Source organism: Triticum urartu, chromosome 2, assembly GCF_003073215.2.
Source record: "Triticum urartu cultivar G1812 chromosome 2, Tu2.1, whole genome shotgun sequence".
Classification (NCBI taxonomy): Eukaryota; Viridiplantae; Streptophyta; class Magnoliopsida; order Poales; family Poaceae; genus Triticum; species Triticum urartu.
In genome coordinates this window covers 690,539,070-690,559,288 of record NC_053023.1, presented here as the reverse complement: position 1 = coordinate 690,559,288, position 20,219 = coordinate 690,539,070, and the positions used below count along the sequence as shown (strand labels likewise).

The window sequence follows — 20,219 nt, the reverse complement described above, 5'->3', positions numbered from 1 at the left end:
CCTAGTAGTGTCTACATACCCTTGTAGATCACGCACGGAAGCGTTCAAGAGAACGGGGTTGATGGAGTCGTACTCGTCGTGATCCAAATCACCGATGACCTAGTGCCGAACGGACGGCACCTCCGTGTTCAACACACGTACGGTTGGGAAGACGTCTCCTCCAACTTGATCCAGCAAGGGGGAAGGAGAGGTTGATGAAGATCCAACAGCACGACGGCGTGGTGGTGGAAGCAACGGTGATCTCGGCAGGGCTTCGCCAAGCTCAGGGAGAGGGAGGAGTGTCACGGGAGGGAGAGGGAGAGGCCAGGGGCTAGGGTGCGGCTGCCCTCCCTCCCCCCACTATATATAGGACCCCTAGGGGGGGCGCCGGCCCTAGGAGATTCAATCTCCAAGGGGGGCGGCGGCCAAGGGGGGTGGAGTGCCCCCCAAGCCAAGTGGGGCGCCCCCACCCCTAGGGTTTCCAACCCTAGGCGCAGGGGAGGCCCATGGGGGGCGCACCAGCCCACTAGGGGCTGGTTCCCCTCCCACTTCAGCCCATGGGGCCCTCCGGGATAGGTGGCCCCACTCGGTGGACTCCCGGGACCCTTCCGGTAGTCCCGGTACAATACCGATTACCCCCGAAACCTTCCCGATGGCCGAAACTTGACTTCCTATATATAAATCTTCACCTTTGGACCATTCCAAAACTCCTTGTGACGTCCGAGACTCCGAACAACCTTCGGGTTACTGTATGCTAATATCTCAACAACCCTAGCATCACTGAACCTTAAGTTTGTAGACCCTACAGGTTCGGGAGACACGCAGACATGACCGAGACGACTCTCCAGTCAATAACCAACAGCGGGATCTGGATACCCATGTTGGCTCCCACATGCTCCTCGATGGTCTCATCGGATGAACCACGATGTCGAGGATTCAATCGATCCCGTATACAATTCCCTTTGTCAATCGGTACGTTACTTGCCCGAGACTCGATCGTCGGTATCCCAATACCTCGTTCAATCTCGTTACCGGCAAGTCACTTTACTCGTACCGTAATGCATGATCCCATGATCAACCACTTGGTCATATTGAGCTCATTATGATGATGCATTACCGAGTGGGCCCAGAGATACCTCTCCGTCATACGGTGTGACAAATCTCAGTCTCGATTCGTGCCAACCCAACAGACACTTTCGGAGATACCTGTAGTGTACCTTTATAGTCACCCAGTTACGTTGTGAAGTTTGGCACACCCAAAGCACTCCTACGGTATCCGGGAGTTGCACAATCTCATGGTCTAAGGAAATAATACTTGACATTCGAAAAAGCTATAGCAAACGAACTACATGATCTTAGAGCTATGCTTAGGATTGGGTCTTGTCCATCACATCATTCTCCTAATGATGTGATCCCGTTATCAATGACATCCAATGTCCATAGTCAGGAAACCATGACTATCTTTTGATCAACGAGCTAGTCAACTAGAGGCTCACTAGGGACGTGTTGTGGTCTATGTATTCACACATGTATTACGATTTCCGGATAACACAATTATAGCATGAACAATAGACAATTATCATGAACAAAGAAATATAATAATAACCATTTTATTATTGCCTCTAGGGCATATTTCCAACACCTGCGTGGCCCATCTGGTATTTCTTTCTTCCAGTAATTTTTTATTTATTCCAAAATAATTCTCCGTGAAATTTCAGCTCATTTAGAGATGTGCAAAATATGTATATCTGACATAGCTTTTTCAGGCCCAGAATTCCAGCTGCCGACAATCTCCCTCTTCATGTAAATCTTGAAAATTAAGATAGAAAGGCATTAGAATGGTACTACAAACTAGTATATTGGCCAAAAATATTATAAATAACAGTAGAAAACATGATGCAAAATGGACACATCAAAGAGAGACCCTACTAGCTTCATGATCGGACCAGACATTAATCGAGGACCCAGGGGGGAGGCGCGCCCTATTACCTTGTGGGCCCCATGGGGCTCTGTCTAACCTAATTCCGCCTCTATAAATTCTCTAAAATCGGGAAACCAACAGAGAGCCGCCCAAAACACTTTTTCCACCGCCGCAAGTCTGTGTTCTTCTGCAATCCCGTCTGGAGGCCTTTTCCGGTACTCTGTCGGAGGGGGAATCGATCACGGAGGGCTTCTAAATCATCCTTGTTGCCTTCTGATTATGCGTGAGTAGTTTACCACAGACCTGCAGGTCCATAGCTAGTAGATAGATGGCTTCTTCTCTCTTTCTCTCTTTGATCGCCAATATAATGTTCTCGTCGATGTTCTAGGAGTTCTATTCAATGTAATACTCCTTGCAGTGTGTTTGTTGCGATCCGATGAATTCTGGGTTTATGATTTGATTATTCATGCAAAATATTTTAGTCTTTTCTAAATTCTTTTATGCATAATTATTAAAGCTTTGTATTTTTCTCTGATCTATCTGTTTAGTTCTGCCAACTAGATTGATTTATCTTGCAATGGGAGAGGTGCTTCGTAATGGGTTCAGTCTTGCGCTGCTCTATATCCCAGTGATGAAGTAGGGGACATGAAACATATTTGTATTCTTTCCATTAAGGAAAAAACGACGGGGTTTATTCATATGGTTGGATTTACTTTGTCTACATCATGTCATCCTGCTTAGGCATTACTTCGTTTTTTATTAACTTAATACCCTAGATGCATGACGTATAGTGGTTGATGGGTGAAATAATAGTAGTAGATGCAGGCAGGAGTTGGTTTACTTGTCCCGGATGTGATGCCTATATACATGATCATTGCCTTGAATATCGTCATAACTATGCGCTTTTCTATCAATTGCCCAACAGTAATTTGTTTACCCATCGTATGCTTTTTATTCGAGAGACAAGCCTCTAGTGAAAACTATCCCCCCGGGTCTAGTTTTATCATATATAAAATCCAAAAATACCTTGTGCAATTTATTTACTGTTATTTTATTTTGTGTTTTATTTTATCTATCTATCACTATGAGATTTGATCCTTGCAAATAACCACCAAGGGGATTGACAGCCCTCTTGTTCGCGTTGGGTGCAATGCAAGTATTTTATTTTGTGTGTGTATGTACTGCTAACGAGGTTCTGCGTAGTTCTCCTACTAGATTGATAACCTTGGTTCTTAACTGAGGGAAATACTTATTTCTACTATACTGATTTATCCTCTCCTCTTCGAGGAAATCCCAACACAGCTCACATGTAGCAGCCGCGAAGGCTTTGGCTAAGGATTCCAGGGCGAGCGCCCGCAGTTTTATTCTCGGCTCTAAGTGTTATATCAAGGTTGCTTACTATGGCGACCAGGCCATTGGGTCTCGATATCTTAAGCTTCATGTAGGCGTAATGTCGAATGGCATGGAACTTTGTGAATGCATCTCGACCTAGTAGAGCGTGGTAACCACTTCGGAAGGGTACAATGTGGAAGGTCAACTCCTCGGATCGGTAACACGGTGGATGGACCTCAACTCCGACTCTATATATTCACGTTCGGGGAGAAAACAATCATAGAGAAGGATTCATTGTGTTTTACGATACGGAGCCACGGCCAAGCCCTAATATCTCTCGGGAGGGCTGATCTCGAGTCCGTTCGGGGCTCCGGAGAGGGGAATCCGTCGCCATCGTCATCATCAACCTTCCTCCATCACCAATTTCATGATGCTCACCACCGTGCGTGAGTAATTCCATCGTAGGCTTGCTGGACGGTGATGGGTTGGATGAGATTTATCATGTAATCGAGTTAGTTTTGTTAGGGTTTGATCCCTAGTATCCACTATGTTCTGAGATTGATGTTGCTATGACTTTGCTATGCTTAATGCTTGTCACTAGGGCCCGAGTGCCATGATTTCAGATATGAACCTATTATATTTTCATGAATATATGTGAGTTCTTGATCCTATCTTGCAAGTCTATAGTCACCTTTTATGTGTTATGATCCGTTAACCTCGAAGTGATAATAATCGGGATACTTACCGTTGATGACCGTAGTTTGAGGAGTTCATGTATTCACTATGTGTTAATGCTTTGGTCTGGTACTCTATTAAAAGGAGGCCTTAATATCCCTTATTTTCCAATAGGACCCCGTTGCCATGGGAGGGTTGCACAAAAGATGTCATGCAAGTTCTTTTCCATAAGCACATATGACTATATTCGGAATACATGCCTACATTACATTGATGAACTGGAGCTTGTTCTGTGTCACCCTATGTTATAACTATTGCATGAGAAATCGCATCCGACATAATTATCCATCACTGATCCATTGCCTACGAGCTTTTCATATATTGATTTTAGCTTATTTACTTTTCCATTGTTACTGTTACAATCACTATAAAACCAAAACTATTACTTTTGCTACCGTTACCGCTACTACCATATTACTTTGCTACTAAATACTTTGTTGCAGATATTAAGTTTCCAGGTGTGGTTGAATTGAAAACTCAGCTACTAATACTTGAGAATATTCTTTGGCTCCCCTTGTGTCCAATCAATAAATTTGGGTTGAATACTCTACCCTCGAAAACTGTTGCGATCCCCTATACTTGTGGGTTATCAATTGATAACCTTGGTTCTTAACTGATGGAAATACTTATCTCTACTATACTGATTCATCCTCTCCTCTTTGAGGAAATCCCAACACAACTCACATGTAGCAGCCGTGAAGGCTTCGGCTAAGGATTCCAGGGCGAGCGCCCACGATTTTATTCTAGGCTCTAAGTGTTATATCAAGGTTGCTTGCTATGGCGATCAGGCCATTGGGTGTCTATATCTTAAGCCTCATGTAGGCGTAATGTCGAATGGCATGGAACTTTGTGAATGCATCTCGACCTAGTAGAGCGTGGTAACCACTTCGGAAGGGTACAATGTGGAAGGTCAACTCCTCGGATCGGTAGTTATCAGTTGCCCCGAACACTACACCAAGGGCGATTTTTTTGCTACATCGCGCCTCTTTTCTCAGGATGATCCCCTTAAATGTGGTATAACTGGGTTTGGTGCACTGGTAGAAAAAGGCCCTGTTGTCCCAGATCGTAAGGGCCTTTTGTCCCGGTTCCTGAACTGGGACTAAAGGGTCGGTACTAATGCCCTGTCCCTTTAGTCCCGGTTCAATCCAGAACTGGGACTGATGGGCCTCCACGTGGCCTGTGCGTGGAGCCCAGGCAGGAGACCCTTTGGTCCCGGTTGGTGGCACCAACTAGGACCAATAGGCATCCATGCGTCAGCATTTCTGTGGCTGGGGTTTTTGTTTTTTTTGAAAGGGGGGGGGGGTGGGGGGTTTGGGGGGTTAATTTAGGTGTTTCATATATTGTGTTAGCTAGCTATAATTAATAGAGAGAAGTGTCCTCTCTTATGTCCGTGCTTGGTCGACACTACGTACTATACATACGTATAGAGAGGACTAGACACGCTAGCAAGCTAGTAAGCAAACGAAGGAAACAGAAGATTGTCATGAACATATATGCATACAGAGAGAAGTGATATAGACCACCTCTCCTTCTCCGAGAGATTGGTCGAACAACAAGTTCTCGTATATCTATCTGACACTACCGGCTACATATATACAATAATTATCTCTTACAAATATAATCATACGGACTCATGGTCCACATAGTATTCTCCGTCTTCAGCGATCACGTGGTCAAGAAAGAATGCCGCCAATTCCTCTTGAATTGCTCGCATGCGAGCTGGTGCTAGGAGTTCATCCCGCTTCCGAAACATCTAATTTGAAGAAGGGGGTCAATACATATATATATATATATATATATGAATGAATGAAACTCAGCACAAATGATGGTAATAAAATAAAATTGTGGATGTTGTTATTTACGTACTTCATATTGTTCGTCAGTGTAGCCCCGCTCACAGGTCGTGTGGCGGATGGACTCACAAACGTAGTATCCACAGAAATCATTCCCTTGTTCCTGCCACAACTACTTTACAAGAAATAGAGGTCAATCAAACTGATAAGCAAGAATGCCAAATCAATAGGAGATGCGTGGAACATGCTACTATAGTACTTACTTTCGGGTGTCTAAATTGCAGCTTCTTCGGGAGTCCTGGAGCTTTTTTGGAGAATTTTTTCCAAACCCTGCCAGACAAAGAAAACAATTACTTGATATATCAGGAAATGAACAAAGTTGCTGATATGGTGGATAATGATCGATTTAACTTACTTCTCGAGCATTTGAGTCATGTCCGCATAGTCCTGGGGATCTTTTCGTCTTCAGTCTAAGACAGTTACTAGTCCCTGCTCAAGCTAAATCTCTAGGAGAATATAGTGGTAACTGCACACACATGCATAACTCATCAATTACATTACTATAACCTTGACTATTATATAAGGGAAACCGAATACGCACAAGACAGTAACACTCACTTGAAGTTGTAAGGAAAGAGTATTATATCTTTGTTTTCATTTATTACCAACGATCGTAGCAAGTTGGCCTCGATATCTACGGCATGAAATTTAACCTGAGTTGCATCTATGAGATATGTGTTAATGAACCCAATATCACCGACTTGTCTTTTCTTCAATTCGGCGATCTTCAATCTGCATAATATAGTGAGGATTATTATAAATAAATGCAATGAAAGAGCTGAGCTATACAGAGAGACTTAATGACAGAAGTAGTACTACTTACAGACAGTAGCAGGTGACCGTTGTTTTATCGAGGGCCAATTGATTGAAAAACTGAAAGAACTCCTCAGATGGAACAGGCAACAGTTCAATTCCAACGAGGTCATGCTCCTTTTTAACTTTCACATACAAAGTACTCCTCCCCCCAGAGTCTCTGCAGATTTTCAAGTACCAATCATGCAATCTTCGCATCATCGTTGATAGAGATCTTTCATCTTTGACGAGAGGCTTCCCGTACTCATATCTTTGTATCTGCACCTCCATGGGTTCATAATGTACATCGTTGGGCAGGTAATCGCCAAGATTGCTATAACCGGGCACCATCCTCAGATCATTAGCGATGTTGTCGCTAGGCACCTTGAGCGGGGGGCACGATTGCTTCGCTTGTTCGCCGAGCTGGGCAATTTGTTTCCCAGCTCGTCGTTCTTTCAGCCTTTGATCACTGACAGTACTTCCCGACCGCTCCGCTTTGGCAAATTCCTTTCCAATAATGCGCTCATAGTTTCCTTTCGGCGGAGACTTGGGTGGTTTTGTCAGGGCAGCCAGAGTGCGCTTCGCTTTCACCGGATCTACCTTCTCCTCCAGAGGTGGATGTTTCTTTGCTTTCACCCCTTCAAAGAAGTTCCTCACTTCTTCTCGCGCGATCTCGGCGTTCTCCTCCGGGGTCCTCTCGTATGGTAACTTCTCTGGAGTCTTCAGAGAAGGACCGAATCTGTATGTCCTCCCGCCTCTGGCTATACTGCTAGAAGCCGGCAGAGCATACGGAGCAGTTGTCTTCTTTACTTGCTTACGAGGCGGAGGAGAAGGACTACGATGCGCCGGAGCAGCCGAAGCGGCGACAGGTCTCTTCCCCCTTGCTGACGAGGCAGAGAAGGAGGAGGCTGGCTGCTCGGGCGCGTCGGCGCAGGCGGAGAAGGAGGTGGAGTGCCGCCACGCGCCGGAGAAGGAGCCGGTCGAGTTCCCTGATCGTCACTCGCTGGAGGAGGAGGCGGGGTGCCCTGACTCGCTGGAGAAGGAGGCGGTGGAGGAGGCAGAGTGCCCTGACTTGCCGGAGGAGGAGGAGGAGGCAGAGGCGTCCAGTTCGGAAGGTTGATGAGCTCCTTCCGCCATAGGCATGGAGTCTTCAGAGCAGACCCCAGCCTAGTCTCCCCTTCACCGGTAGGGTGGTCAAGCTAGAGGTCCTCAAATCCCTCTGTTATTTCATCCACCATCACCCTAGCATATCCTTCTGGAATCGGCCGGCAGTGAAAAGTTGCGCCGGGTTCGGTAGGATAAACAGAGCCAACAGCCGCCTTGACCTTCAAATTCATCCATTGCGTCATAAGGTGGCAATTTTGAGACTCCATGATAGCATCCACAGGATAGCTGGCAGGAGCCGTCAAGGCATGCTCCGGCTGAAGCAGCTCGGTGGAAGCCACGCTGCTTCTCCGCTGAGATGGCGGGGTAGCTTCGTGGGAAGCTTCGGCAGTATGTTTGCTGCGATTTGCTTCTCGTTCCTCTATCGCTTGTACCCTTGCTTGCAGCGCCTGCATTTGGGTATGCTGCAATTTTTTCCTCCTCTCCTGGGATTTGTAACCGCCTGTGTCTGGAAACCCAACCTTCCATGGAATGGAGCCTGGCGTGCCTCGTGTCCGTCCAGGGTGCTCAGGATTCCTGAGGGCCATTGTGAGCTCGTCGTTCTCTCTATCTGGAAAGAACGTCCCTTGCTCCGCTGCTTTGATATACTGCTGAAGCTTCCTGACTGGTATGTCCATTTGATCGTTCGCCAAATGCACTTCCCTGTTACAGGGTCCAAGGTTCTGCCAGCCCCGAAGAACCAAGTCCGGCAACGGTCTGGCCAATTAATTGTCTCTGGTTCGATCCCTTTATCAACCAGATCATTCTCAGTCTTGGCCCACTTAGGCCGGGCTACGAGGTAGCCACCTGACCCCGTGCGATGGTGATGCTTCTTCTTCGCAGAATTTTGCTTGTTTGTCGCCGACATCTTCTTACTCTTTTCCGATGTCTTATGGGCCACAAATGCGGGCCAGTGATCTCTGATCTTCTCATATCTACCCTTGAATTCTGGTGTCTCTTTATTTTTGACAAACTTATTCAGCTCTTTCTTCCACCTCCTGAATAGTTCTGCCATCCTCTTAAGAGCAAAAGACTTGATTAATTGCTCTTTAACTGGCTTCTCTGGACATCCTCTGGCGGTAGGGGCCCAGTAGGTGGCATTTTTTTGTTTTTTTGTTGTTTTATTTATTTTATTTTATTTTGTTTTTTGCTTTATTTTTTAATTCTTTATGCTTTTAGTTTTAGAAAAATTATAAACTTTTTGTTAATGCCATTAGTTTTCAAATTTGAAAACACTTTTTTTGTTTTCTTTGTTGCTTTATTTATTTTATTTTGTTTCTACTTACAACAAAATACTTATTGTTGCTATTTTTTCCAGTTTTTTTGTTTTGTTTTCTGCATTATTTATTTTCTTTTGTTTTTTGCTTTATTTTTTATTCTTTTTGCTTTTAGTTTTAGAAAAACTATAAACTTTCTGTTAGTGCCATTTTATTTTTTGATTAACTTTACTATAAAAATAGTTTTTTCCTGTTTTTTTGATTTGTTTTTTGCATTATTTATTTTCTTTTGTTTTTTGCTTTAATTTTTAATTCTGTTTGCTTTTAGGTTAGACAAATTATAAACTTTCTGTTAGTGCCATTAGTTTTAGAAAAATTATAAACTTTCTGTTAGTGCCATTAGTTTTCAAATTTGAATAGTTAAAATTTGAATTCTTTGAAAATTGTTTGAATCACAAGTTTGTGATTAACTTACTAAAAAAATGAGAATAGATGCGCTTATAGAGAAAATTCAACCTAAATTCATAGTAAATTTCTATGAATTTCAGAGAAATTCACTATGAATTTAGGTTAAACTTTTCTCTATTAGGGCATCTATTTTCACTTTGAGAGGAGCTCAACAAGGCAGAGAGGGAAGGGCTTATAAACCGGTGTGAGCCCCCTTCGGTTGGCGAGGTGGGATTAAACTCTGCCCGCAACGAGGACCAACCCTTTAGTCCCGGTTTGTGGCACAAACCGGGACTAATGGTCATGGGCCAGGGGCGAGGAGCAAAATTATAAACTTTCTGTTAGTGCCATTAGTTTTAGAAAGTTGAAAGTTGGCATGGGCCAGGGACTAATGGTCATGGTATTACGAGGGTCGAACCATAAGACATGAAAGCATTTCAAATGAACTCTGAAAGAGTTGAAAGTTGGCATGGTATCATAATTTCACCCACATAGCATGTGCATGTACAAAATGGACAATGGTAGCATGTTCGTGTGTTACAAAGTTGGCATGGTATCATCATAATAGTTGCGGGAGAAAGTCTTCACTTTTTCTTCGCTTGTGTCATTTGCTTATTGCGTCGTAACCATGGATAATCTTCATTGTTTATCAGGATGCTTGAGTCAGCCTTGACATTGAAGGGAGGAATTTCATGAAACTTTTCATAATCTTCAGACATGTCTGTCTTGCCGTCCACTCCCAGGATGTCCCTTTTTCCTAAAAGAACTATGTGGCGCTTTGGCTCATCGTATGATGTATTCGCTTCCTTATCTTTTCTTTTTCTCGGTTTGGTAGACATGTCCTTCACATAGATAACCTGTGCCACATCATTGGCTAGGACGAACGGTTCGTCAGTGTACCCAAGATTTTTCAGATCCACTGTTGTCATTCCGTACTGTGGGTCTACATGTACCCCAATGCCTGACAGATTGACCCATTTGCACTTAAACAAAGGAACCTTAAAATCAGGTCCGTAGTCAAGTTCCCATATGTCCGCTATGTAACCATATTGTGTGTCCTTTCCGCTCTCGGTTGCTGCATCAAAGCGGACACCGCTGTTTTGGTTGGTGCTCTTTTGATCTTGGGCGATCGTGTAAAATGTATTCCCATTTATCTCGTATCCTTTGTAAGTCAATACCGTCAAAGATGGTCCCCTGGAAAACAAGTACAACTCATCACAAACAGTGTTGTCACCTCTGAGACATGTTTCCAACCAACTGCTGAAAGTCCTGATGTGTTCACATGTAATCCAGTCGTCGCACTGCTCCGGGTGTTTGGAGCGCAGACTGTTCTTGTGTTCATCGACATACGGGGTCACCAAGGTAGAGTTCTATAGAACTGTGTAGTGTGCTTGAGACCAAGAATATCCGTCCCTGCATATTATTGAGTCTCTTCCAAGAGTGCCTTTTCCAGTCAGTCTCCCCTCATACCGTGATTTAGGGAGACCTATCTTCTTAAGGCCAGGAATGAAGTCAACACAAAACCCGATAACATCCTCTATTTGATGGCCCATGGAGATGCTTCCTTCTGGCCTAGCGCGGTTACGGACATATTTCTTTAGGACTCCCATGAACCTCTCAAAGGGGAACATATTGTGTAGAAATACGGGCCCCAGGATGACAATCTCGTCGACTAGATGAACTAGGACGTGCGTCATGATATTGAAGAAGGATGGTGGGAACACCAGCTCGAAACTTACAAGACATTGCGCCACATCACTCCTTAGCCTTGGTACGATTTCTGGATCGATCACCTTCTGAGAGATTGCATTGAGGAATGCACATAGCTTCACAATGGCTAATCGGACGTTTTCCGGTAGAAGCCCCCTCAATGCAACCGGAAGCAGTTGCGTCATAATCACGTGGCAGTCATGAGACTTTAGGTTCTGAAACTTTTTCTCTGGCATATTTATTATTCCCTTTATATTCGACGAGAAGCCAGTCGTGACCTTCATACTGAGCAGGCATTCAAAGAAGATTTCTTTCTCTTCTTTCGTAAGACGTAGCTGGCAGGACCTTTATACTACTTCGGAGGCATGCTGTCTTTTTCGTGCAAACGTTGCAGGTCCTCCCGTACCTCAGGTGTATCTTTTGTCTTCCCATACACGCCCAAGAAGCCTAGCAGGTTCACGCAAAGGTTCTTCGTCACGTGCATCACGTCGATTGAAGAGCGGACCTCTAGGTCTTTCCAGTAGGGTAGGTCCCAAAATATAGATTTCTTCTTCCACATGGGTGCGTGTCCCTCAGCGTCATTCGGAACAGCTAGTCCACCGGGACCCTTTCCAAAGATTACGTAGTGTAAATCATTGACCATAGCAAGTACGTGATCACCGGTACGCATGGCGGGCTTCTTCCGATGATCTGCCTCGCCTTTGAAATGCTTGCCTTTCTTTCGACATTGATGGTTGGTCGGAAGAAATCGACGATGGCCCAGGTACACATTCTTCCTGCATTTGTCCAGGTATATACTTTCAGTGTCATCTAAACAGTGCGTGCATGCGTGGTATCCTTTGTTTGTCTGTCCTGAAAGGTTACTGAGAGTGGGCCAATCGTTGATGGTCACGAACAGCAATGCCTTAAGGTTAAATTCCTCCTGTCTGTGCTCATCCCACGTACGTACACCGTTTCCATTCCACAGCTGTAAAAGTTCTTCAACTAATGGCCTTAGGTACACATCAATGTCGTTGCTGGGTTGCTTAGGGCCTTGGATGAGAACTGGCATCATAATGAACTTCCGCTTCATGCACATCCAAGGAGGAAGGTTATACATACATAGAGTCACAGGCCAGGTGCTGTGATTGCTGCTCTGCTCCCCAAAAGGATTAATGCCATCCGCGCTTAAAGCAAACCATACATTCCTTGGGTCCTTTGCAAACTCATCCCAGTACTTTCTCTCGATTTTTCTCCACTATGACCCGTCAGCGGGTGCTCTCAACTTCCCATCTTTCTTTCGGTTCTCACTGTGCCATCGCATCAACTTGGCATGCTCTTCGTTTCTGAACAGACGTTTCAACCGTGGTATTATAGGATCATACCACATCACCTTTGCAGGAACCCTCTTCCTGGGGGGCTCGCCGTCAACATCACCAGGGTCATCTCGTCTGATCTTATACCGCAATGCACCGCATACCGGGCATGCGTTCAGATCCTTGTATGCACCACGGTAGAGGATGCAGTCATTAGGGCATGCATGTATCTTGTCCACCTCCAATCCTAGAGGGCATACGACCTTCTTTGCTGCGTATGTACTGTCGGGTAATTCGTTATCCTTTGGAAGCTTCTTCTTCAATATTTTCAGTAGCTTCTCAAATCCTTTGTCAGCCACAGCATTCTCTGCCTTCCACTGCAGCAATTCCAGTACGGTACCGAGCTTTGTGTTGCCATCTTCGCAATTGGGGTATAACCCTTTTTTGTGATCCTCTAACATGCGATCGAACTTCAGCTTCTCCTTTTGACTTTCGCATTGCGTCCTTGCATCGACAATGACCCGACGGAGATCATCATCATCGGGCACATCGTCTGGTTCCTCTTGATCTTCAGCAGCTTCACCCGTTGCAGCATCATTGGGCACATCGTCTGGTTCCTCTTGATCTTCACCAGCTCCCCCCGTTGCAGCATCACCGTATTCAGGGGGCACATAGTTGTCATCGTACTCTTCTTCTTCGCCGTCTTCCATCATAACCTCTATTTCTCCGTGCCTCGTCCAAACATTATAGTGTGGCATGAAACCCTTGTAAAGCAGGTGGGAGTGAAGGATTTTCCGGTTAGAGTAAGACCTCGTATTCCCACATTCAGTGCATGGACAACACATAAAACCATTCTGCTTGTTTGCCTCAGCCGCATCGAGAAACTCATGCACGCCCTTAATGTACTCGCAGGTGTGTCTGTCACCGTACATCCATTGTCGGTTCATCTGCGTGCATTATATATAATTAAGTGTCCAAATTAATAGAAGTTCATCATAACATTAAAACCAAAGTGCATACATAGTTCTCATCTAACAACATATAGCTCTCTAGAGCATCTAATTAATTAAACCATACATTAAAACTATGTAAAACATTTCAATGCGAAAACAAATGCGATCATAATCGCAACCAAGGTAACAATTGATCCAACGGCATAATGATACCAAGCATCGGTATGAATGGCATATTTTCTAATCTTTCTAATCTTCAAGCGCATTGCATACATCTTGATCTTGTGATCATCGACGACATCCGCAACATGCAACTCCAATATCATCTTCTCCTCCTCAATTTTTTTTATTTTTTCCTTCAACAAATTGTTTTCTTCTTCAACTAAATTTAACCTCTCGACAATAGGGTCGGTTGGCATTTCCGATTCACATACATCCTACATAAATAAAATTTATGTCACGTTGGTCGGCATAATTTTCATAAACAATAAATGAACCAATAGTTATAAAGATAATATATATACCACATCCGAATCATAGACAGGACGAGGGCCGATGGGGGCGGATACCAAAACCATCGCACTATATAAGATGCAATAATAAAAGTAAGAAAATAATACAAGTATCTATGTAAACATACAAGTAAGAATTTTTTTTCCTTTCAGAAAGAAGATAAGAACAAGAGGCTCACCACGGTGGTGTCGGCGATGATCTCGGCGCGGGTGATCAGCGGCGGTGAAGACGGGGACGGGGCATGACGGACCGCTAAACCTAGACAAATATTATGGAAAATGGAGCTTGGAGGTCGAGTTTGGAGAGGAGAAAGCTTAAGTAGTGTGGCTCGGGCATTCCATCGAACACCTTGTGTACATAGGAGGTGAGCTAGAGCACCACCAAGCCCTCTCCCCCTCGGCCAGAGAAAAACAGAGAACTGGGGTGCTCTGCTCGCGAGCGAGGGGTATATATAGGCACCTCATTGGTCCCGGTTGGTGACATGAACCGGGACTAAAGGGGAGCCTTTGGTCCCGGTTCAAGCCACCAACCGGGACCAATGGTGGTGGGCCAGGAGCGAGGCCCATTGGTCCCGGTTCATCCCACCAACCGGGACCAAAAGGTCCAGATGAACCGGGACCAATGGCCCACGTGGCCCGGCTGCCCCCCTGGGCTCACGAACCGGGACCAATGCCCACATTGGTCCCGGTTCTGGACTGAACCGGGACTAATGGGCTGACCCGGCCTGGACCAAAGCCCTGTTTTCTACTAGTGGTGTGCGATTTATCACATTGCATCTTTTGTAGAGTGTCATCGTATATGAAGTTTAAATTACTGCCATCATCCATTAGGACTTTTTGTAGCGACATCCATCCACTATAGGGTTGAGGACTAAGGCCGTTGCTCCTCAGCTCTGGCCGGTATTTGGCTGGTCCTTCTGTCCGAAAGTAGTAGGCATGTCTGGCCATTGATTCGATGTCGCTACGTGATAAACGTGGCTCATCCCCCAAAGGGCTCTTTTTCGTTGATTCCTTGAAGGATGAGTTTTGTAGATCATTAAGATCTCGCAGTCGTTAGATGATGATACGAATGCTTGTTACGCGATTCAATGTTGTTGAGGAGGTCTTCGCCTCCCTTTGCCACCTGTTTAACCACCCAGGAAGTTCGAAGGCTATGAGTTGGGTTTGTGTTCAACGGAACATAGTGGATTGGACATGGTTGGTCCAGGAGTGAGTCAAGGGCAGTTTTGGTTCCTATTACAGGATTCTTTCTTTTTCATGATGACTCTTCTACCTTAGAGCATTAAAGGCACTCGTTAGGTTGTGTATGCCTATCTCGGTTTGCTGCTTCGACACAAATTGAATCAATCTGTTCTTTTTAAGACAACCAAGTGTCCTCCATGATGTAGAATCTTGATACCAAGTCCTCTACTTCGCAAAACATTTGAACTCGTTGGCGAGAGAGGGCGTCCAAGATGCCCGCATCTTGGCAATTATGCCGAAAAGCTGCTAAGACTTCCAAGTCACAACAATCCAGAATTTTGTTCTTGACGAACAAGAATCTCATCCAAAATTGCCAAACCATCTCGCGAGGTTGTTGTTTAACGTAGATTAGGTCCGAGACATCGGGTGGCCCTGAATTACTCGGGTAGTACTCGATGTTGGGGTGGTTGGGATAAAAAAATTGACCCCGATCTGTTGTGAGCTTGACGCTCTGAGATGTTCTTTTCGTGGTCGCTGCGCCAAAGCTGAATCGGCTGAACCTGCTTTCAGGTCCGAGCTCCAAGCTCTTTCCCGTTGGGCTCGTTTTTGTTGATTCCTTGAAGGATGAGTTTCGTAGATCATTAAGATCTCGTAGTTGTCGGATGATGATGCCAAATGCTTGTTACATGATTCAGCGTTGTCCAGGAGGTCTTCGCCTCCCTTTGCCACATGTTTAACCACCCAGCAAGCTCGAAGGCTATGAGTTGGGTTTGTGTTCAACAGGACGGAGTGGATTGGGCATGGTTGGTGCAGGAGTGAGTCAAGGGTAGTTTTGGTTACCGTTACAGGCTTATGTCTTTTTCGTGATGGCTCTTCTACCTTAGAGTGTCGAAAGCGCTCGTTAGGTTGTGTATGCCTATCTCGGTTTGCTGCTTCAACATGAATTGAATCCCTCTGTTCTTTTTGAGCCAACCAGGTGTCCTCCATGATGCAAAATCTTGATACCAAGTCCACTAGTTCGAAAAACGTTTGGGCTCGTCAGCGAGAGAGGGTGTCCAAGATACCCGCACCTTGGCAATTATGCCGAAAAGCTGCCAAGACTTCCAAGTCACAGCAATCCGGAATTTTGTTCTTGACGAAATCTCATCCAGAATTGCCGAACCATCTCTCAAGGTTGTTGTTTAACGTAGATTAGGTCCAAGACATCGGGTGGTACTCGATGTGAGGGTGATTGGGATAAAAAATTTGACCCTGATCTGTTGTGAGCTTGACACTCCGAGATGTTCTTCTCGCGGTCGCTGCGCCAAAGCTGAATCAGCTGAACCTGCTTTCAAGTCCGAGCTCCAAGCTCTTTCCTGTTGGTCGTGTCCGCCATCCTCCATCAAGTGGCATGTCGGTTCTTGGTTTGTACGCGCGTGGAGATCCTCGGTCGAGCTGAGAGAAATAGTGTGAGCCTCAGCTATAGGTTCAGGATAGTTACTCCTCAGCTCTAAAAGTGAGGAGGGCGATCCTATATGGTTTTCATCTTTGGTTGATCTGATGACTTGAGGGTTTGGCGCAAGGAAAGTGTCGTCTTGGGTTTGATCGTTAACCAATACCTCTATTGTTTCGAAGCGACTGCACATCGGGACCTACATGGGCCACCAATATCGATGCTAAAACGACGGATCTTAGGTAGGGGGTCTCGAGCTGTGAGCCTAGGAACAATGGTAACAGAAGACAAAAGGGACAATGTTTACCCTTTCGAAAAGGTAAAATCCTACGTCCTACTTGTTTGCCCCTGGCTCTTTTTTTAGGGGACAATGTTTACCCTCCCGAGAGCAAAGAGTACGTACGAATGACATGTCCCGGCCACTCTCTTTGCTCTCAACTTTCTTTCCCTTGTCTGCCCCCCGGCTGCCGCGTCGCGAGGGGACACGCCACACAGATCCCGGCGCCCCTGTCCTTCCCTCGTCTTGGTTCATCGGTGGAGTGCGAGAAAAGCCACGGCTCCGCTCCATCCAGCATTCCAGCGTTTTTTACTGCACCGAAAAGCTCGAGGAATTTTGACCACTGTTCGGGAGTATACAGCGCGCCCTTTTAGCAGCACCACACCGTTCAACATGGACAAAAGCCACTCTCTTTCGCCGGTCCTCTCTGCGACGCCTGTCTCCACGACTTGACCCCAGATTTACTAGCACAGTGGAGAACTCTGAACTTCATTGATTCGCTTGCTGCCACGCCATGGAAGAAGAGGCACTGTGGAGACATTAACCGTGGGCGGCAGGGGGAGATGGAGCTGCTAGTTAATGAAGTTGGCGGGCGCAGCGCCGACGCTCGGAAACCGAGTAACTCACTCCGTCAAAAAGGCAGGAGGAAGGGCATGATGAGATCTCCAATCGCAAAGGCTGCCACCGCGCAGCGATCCATGCATACGCCATGTCCCTGCCGTGTCCCCCCGCGCCAGCCGCCAAAACAGCCGTCGTCGATCGACCGCGCGCGCTGACGCCATCCACGATCCTGCGGCAGGGCGACGGGCGACGGGAAAGCGCGGCCGCGTGTCGGCGTCCGTCCGGCCCGATCGAGAACCCACCGCGCTGCTATCGAAGCATACGCCACCGACCCCTGGGGTTTCCCGCCTCCTCCCTCTTAAACCCCCCTCTCCCTCCCTCCCATGGTGGCAGCAGAGCACGACGCCTCCACCCAACGGTTGCGCTCCCGATAGCCCGATACGACGAGTGAGGGTCGATGGCGACGGACGGGGAGTGCTCCACGCCGGGGAAGGGGGCGACGGTCCGGAGCCACAGCGAGGCGGAGCGCAAGCGGAGGCAGCGCATCAACGCCCATCTCGCCACGCTCCGCACGCTCGTCCCCTCGGCCTCCCGGGTACGTACCTGTACCTACGTCTACGTGCCGCCATGGGCACGCACGAGGCTAGTTGTGGCTCGAGTTCTATTGGCATTGGCGCAGAAGACGCATTTGGTGACATGGTTGGCCGCGTACGTGCGTGCAGATGGACAAGGCGGCGTTGCTGGGCGAGGTGGTGCGGCACGTGCGGGAGCTGCAGGGCAGGGCCAACGACGCGACGGAGGGCGTGGTGGACGTCGTTCCCGGGGAGACCGACGAGGTGGGCGTCGAGGAGGGCGACTACATCAATGGCGGATCAACGGACGACGACCCCCGGTGGCGGCGTCGCGTCCGGGCGTGGGTGTGCTGCGCCGACCGCCCGGGGCTCATGTCGGACCTGGGCCGCGCCGTCCGCTCCGTCGGCAGCGCGCGCCCCGTGCGCGCCGAGATCGCCACCGTCGGCGGGAGGACCCGGAGCGTCCTGGAGCTGGACCACGTCTACCTCCAAGCCGAACCAGCCAACGACAGGGCGGTGGCGCTCTCCACCCTGCGCGCCGCGCTCCGCACCGTGCTGCTCAACCGGGAGGAGCTCCTCGCCGCCGCGGCCGCCGTGGACGGGTACAAGCGGCCGCGCCTCTCGCCAGTGCACCAGCTCAGCTAGCCAAGCTCTAGCTCTGGCTCTAGCACCCATGCAACGCCAGGGCAGCAAAACGGAGGGGACAATGCCGTGTACACGACACGACAGCGCCATGGCTGCCTGTGTCGTGCTGCTATAGGCCAACCTGCATGCGTACGTACGTGTAGTTTCGCCTGCCATGGTCGGTTCGTGTACTTGCAACCGGCACTAGGAGACCTGTCAGGTATACACTGTGGCGGTGGTTGAGTTTTGCAGCTTGGCTCGTGTGGTGCACTGTTGTGTTTTGTTTTTATCATCAAGTTTGGATTTTCGAAAGAAGAAAAGACACAACAGTTGTGGTGCACTGTTGTGCTGTGTTCTGTCCATCGGTAGTTCAGAACAGTCTGAGCAAGAATCGATCGTTCCTGCTGGTTTGCAGACCACCGCAATGTTTGTCATTAACACAATATATGATGATTTAAGTCAAAAAAAAAACAGCATTCTAGCGGAGCCGTCATTTCGCCCCTGATCGTCATATATTTAGCAACAGGGGGTGTTGGTTTGGAGCGTGCTCCATTCACCAACCGCTTGCGCGGGAAGAAAGTTTCGTCTCCCTCCTCAGCCTTCCGGGTGGCCCATCTTCTCTTCTTGCCGATGACCCAGACGGCCATGGCATCGGGAAGCATTGCCAATTAATGGCAGCCGCCATGTGCCATGTGCCCACGACCACTCTTGTCACGTTTTTCACTATACTTTTTTGACGCCTGTCACTTTTACCCGCCGCTCGCCGTCAATGGCTACTAAAAGGACGTCGTCATGGCCGAATAGCTCATGACCTCCACTTCAATCCCGCTGTTCGTAACCACTTTCTTCCGCCCTGTCGCCATGCCTCTTCCCCTGCGGCCGGATTGGGTGCTGCTCTCGGAGAAGGAGCGAATGTTGGACGAAGAGCAGGCGGGAGGAGGAGGCCTCCCTCATCGCAAAGGAGGAGGATGTCCATTATGTGCTGGAGGCCGCGCACAAGTAACTTGCCCTTGATGAGTGTCTGGATTGAAATCCCATGACACATCCATTGTTTGATATATACAACATAGGTACGTGCAGATCTCGTATGAGTAGGAGAGGACTTGCCCGCGTAGCTCATCTCGGGTACCATGTCCTCCCCGTTGTCTCTCTATAAGGGAGGCATGGGATGAATGCTACGCTACCTACGCCTCGGCCGGTCGCCCCGGTGAAAATTTCAAACATAGCGACACCGAGAAGGCAGTGTGCGTGGAGAGCGACCGCACCATCTGGCTACAATATGAAGAGGAACATGTGGACCTGGCAGCGGAGAGGGAGCGCATCAGGCGGCGCACATTCGACATGAACATGATGGCATTCATCTAGATGAATCGCGCCCTCTTGGGTGTTCCCCCCTCTTGAAAAATCCGTCTCTAGACTTAACGGTGACAGGCAGGAATGAGATGAAGACAAGGTCATCGGACCATCACATCACCGTGCATAGAGGACAAGTCGACTCACCACATATGCATGTGCCCCATGTACTGCATTACCATCGTCGTGGTGAAGAGCAACTAATGCTTCTCTTAACTTGTAAAAAGTCATTAGTTTAGTAAATAAAGTTAATAAGTGATTTTGCTACCCCCTTTTTAATCACTTTCTAATGCAATGTTATCTCAAATGAGTGTTTTAATCACTCAGAT

General features: G+C 47.3%; 1 protein-coding gene across 1 annotated transcript; it reads left to right on the top strand.

Annotated features, from left to right (window-relative positions):
• Nucleotides 1-17,609: 17,609 nt before the first annotated feature.
• Nucleotides 17,610-18,936, top strand: LOC125534140 (transcription factor AIG1-like). Its single transcript, XM_048697432.1, has 2 exons — nucleotides 17,610-17,936; nucleotides 18,064-18,936. The coding sequence occupies exons 1-2, from the start codon at nucleotides 17,799-17,801 to the stop codon at nucleotides 18,556-18,558; spliced, it is 633 nt and encodes a 210-aa protein (XP_048553389.1). The 5' UTR covers nucleotides 17,610-17,798; the 3' UTR covers nucleotides 18,559-18,936.
• Nucleotides 18,937-20,219: the final 1,283 nt, after the last annotated feature.

Excerpts from the sequence above, each read along its gene's own strand:
- LOC125534140 (XM_048697432.1), top strand. The coding sequence starts at position 17,799 with ATGGCGACGGACGGGGAGTGCTCCACGCCGGGGAAGGGGGCGACGGTC. Across the intron at positions 17,937-18,063 it reads TCGTCCCCTCGGCCTCCCGG|ATGGACAAGGCGGCGTTGCT; the intron begins GTACGTACCTGT and ends ACGTGCGTGCAG.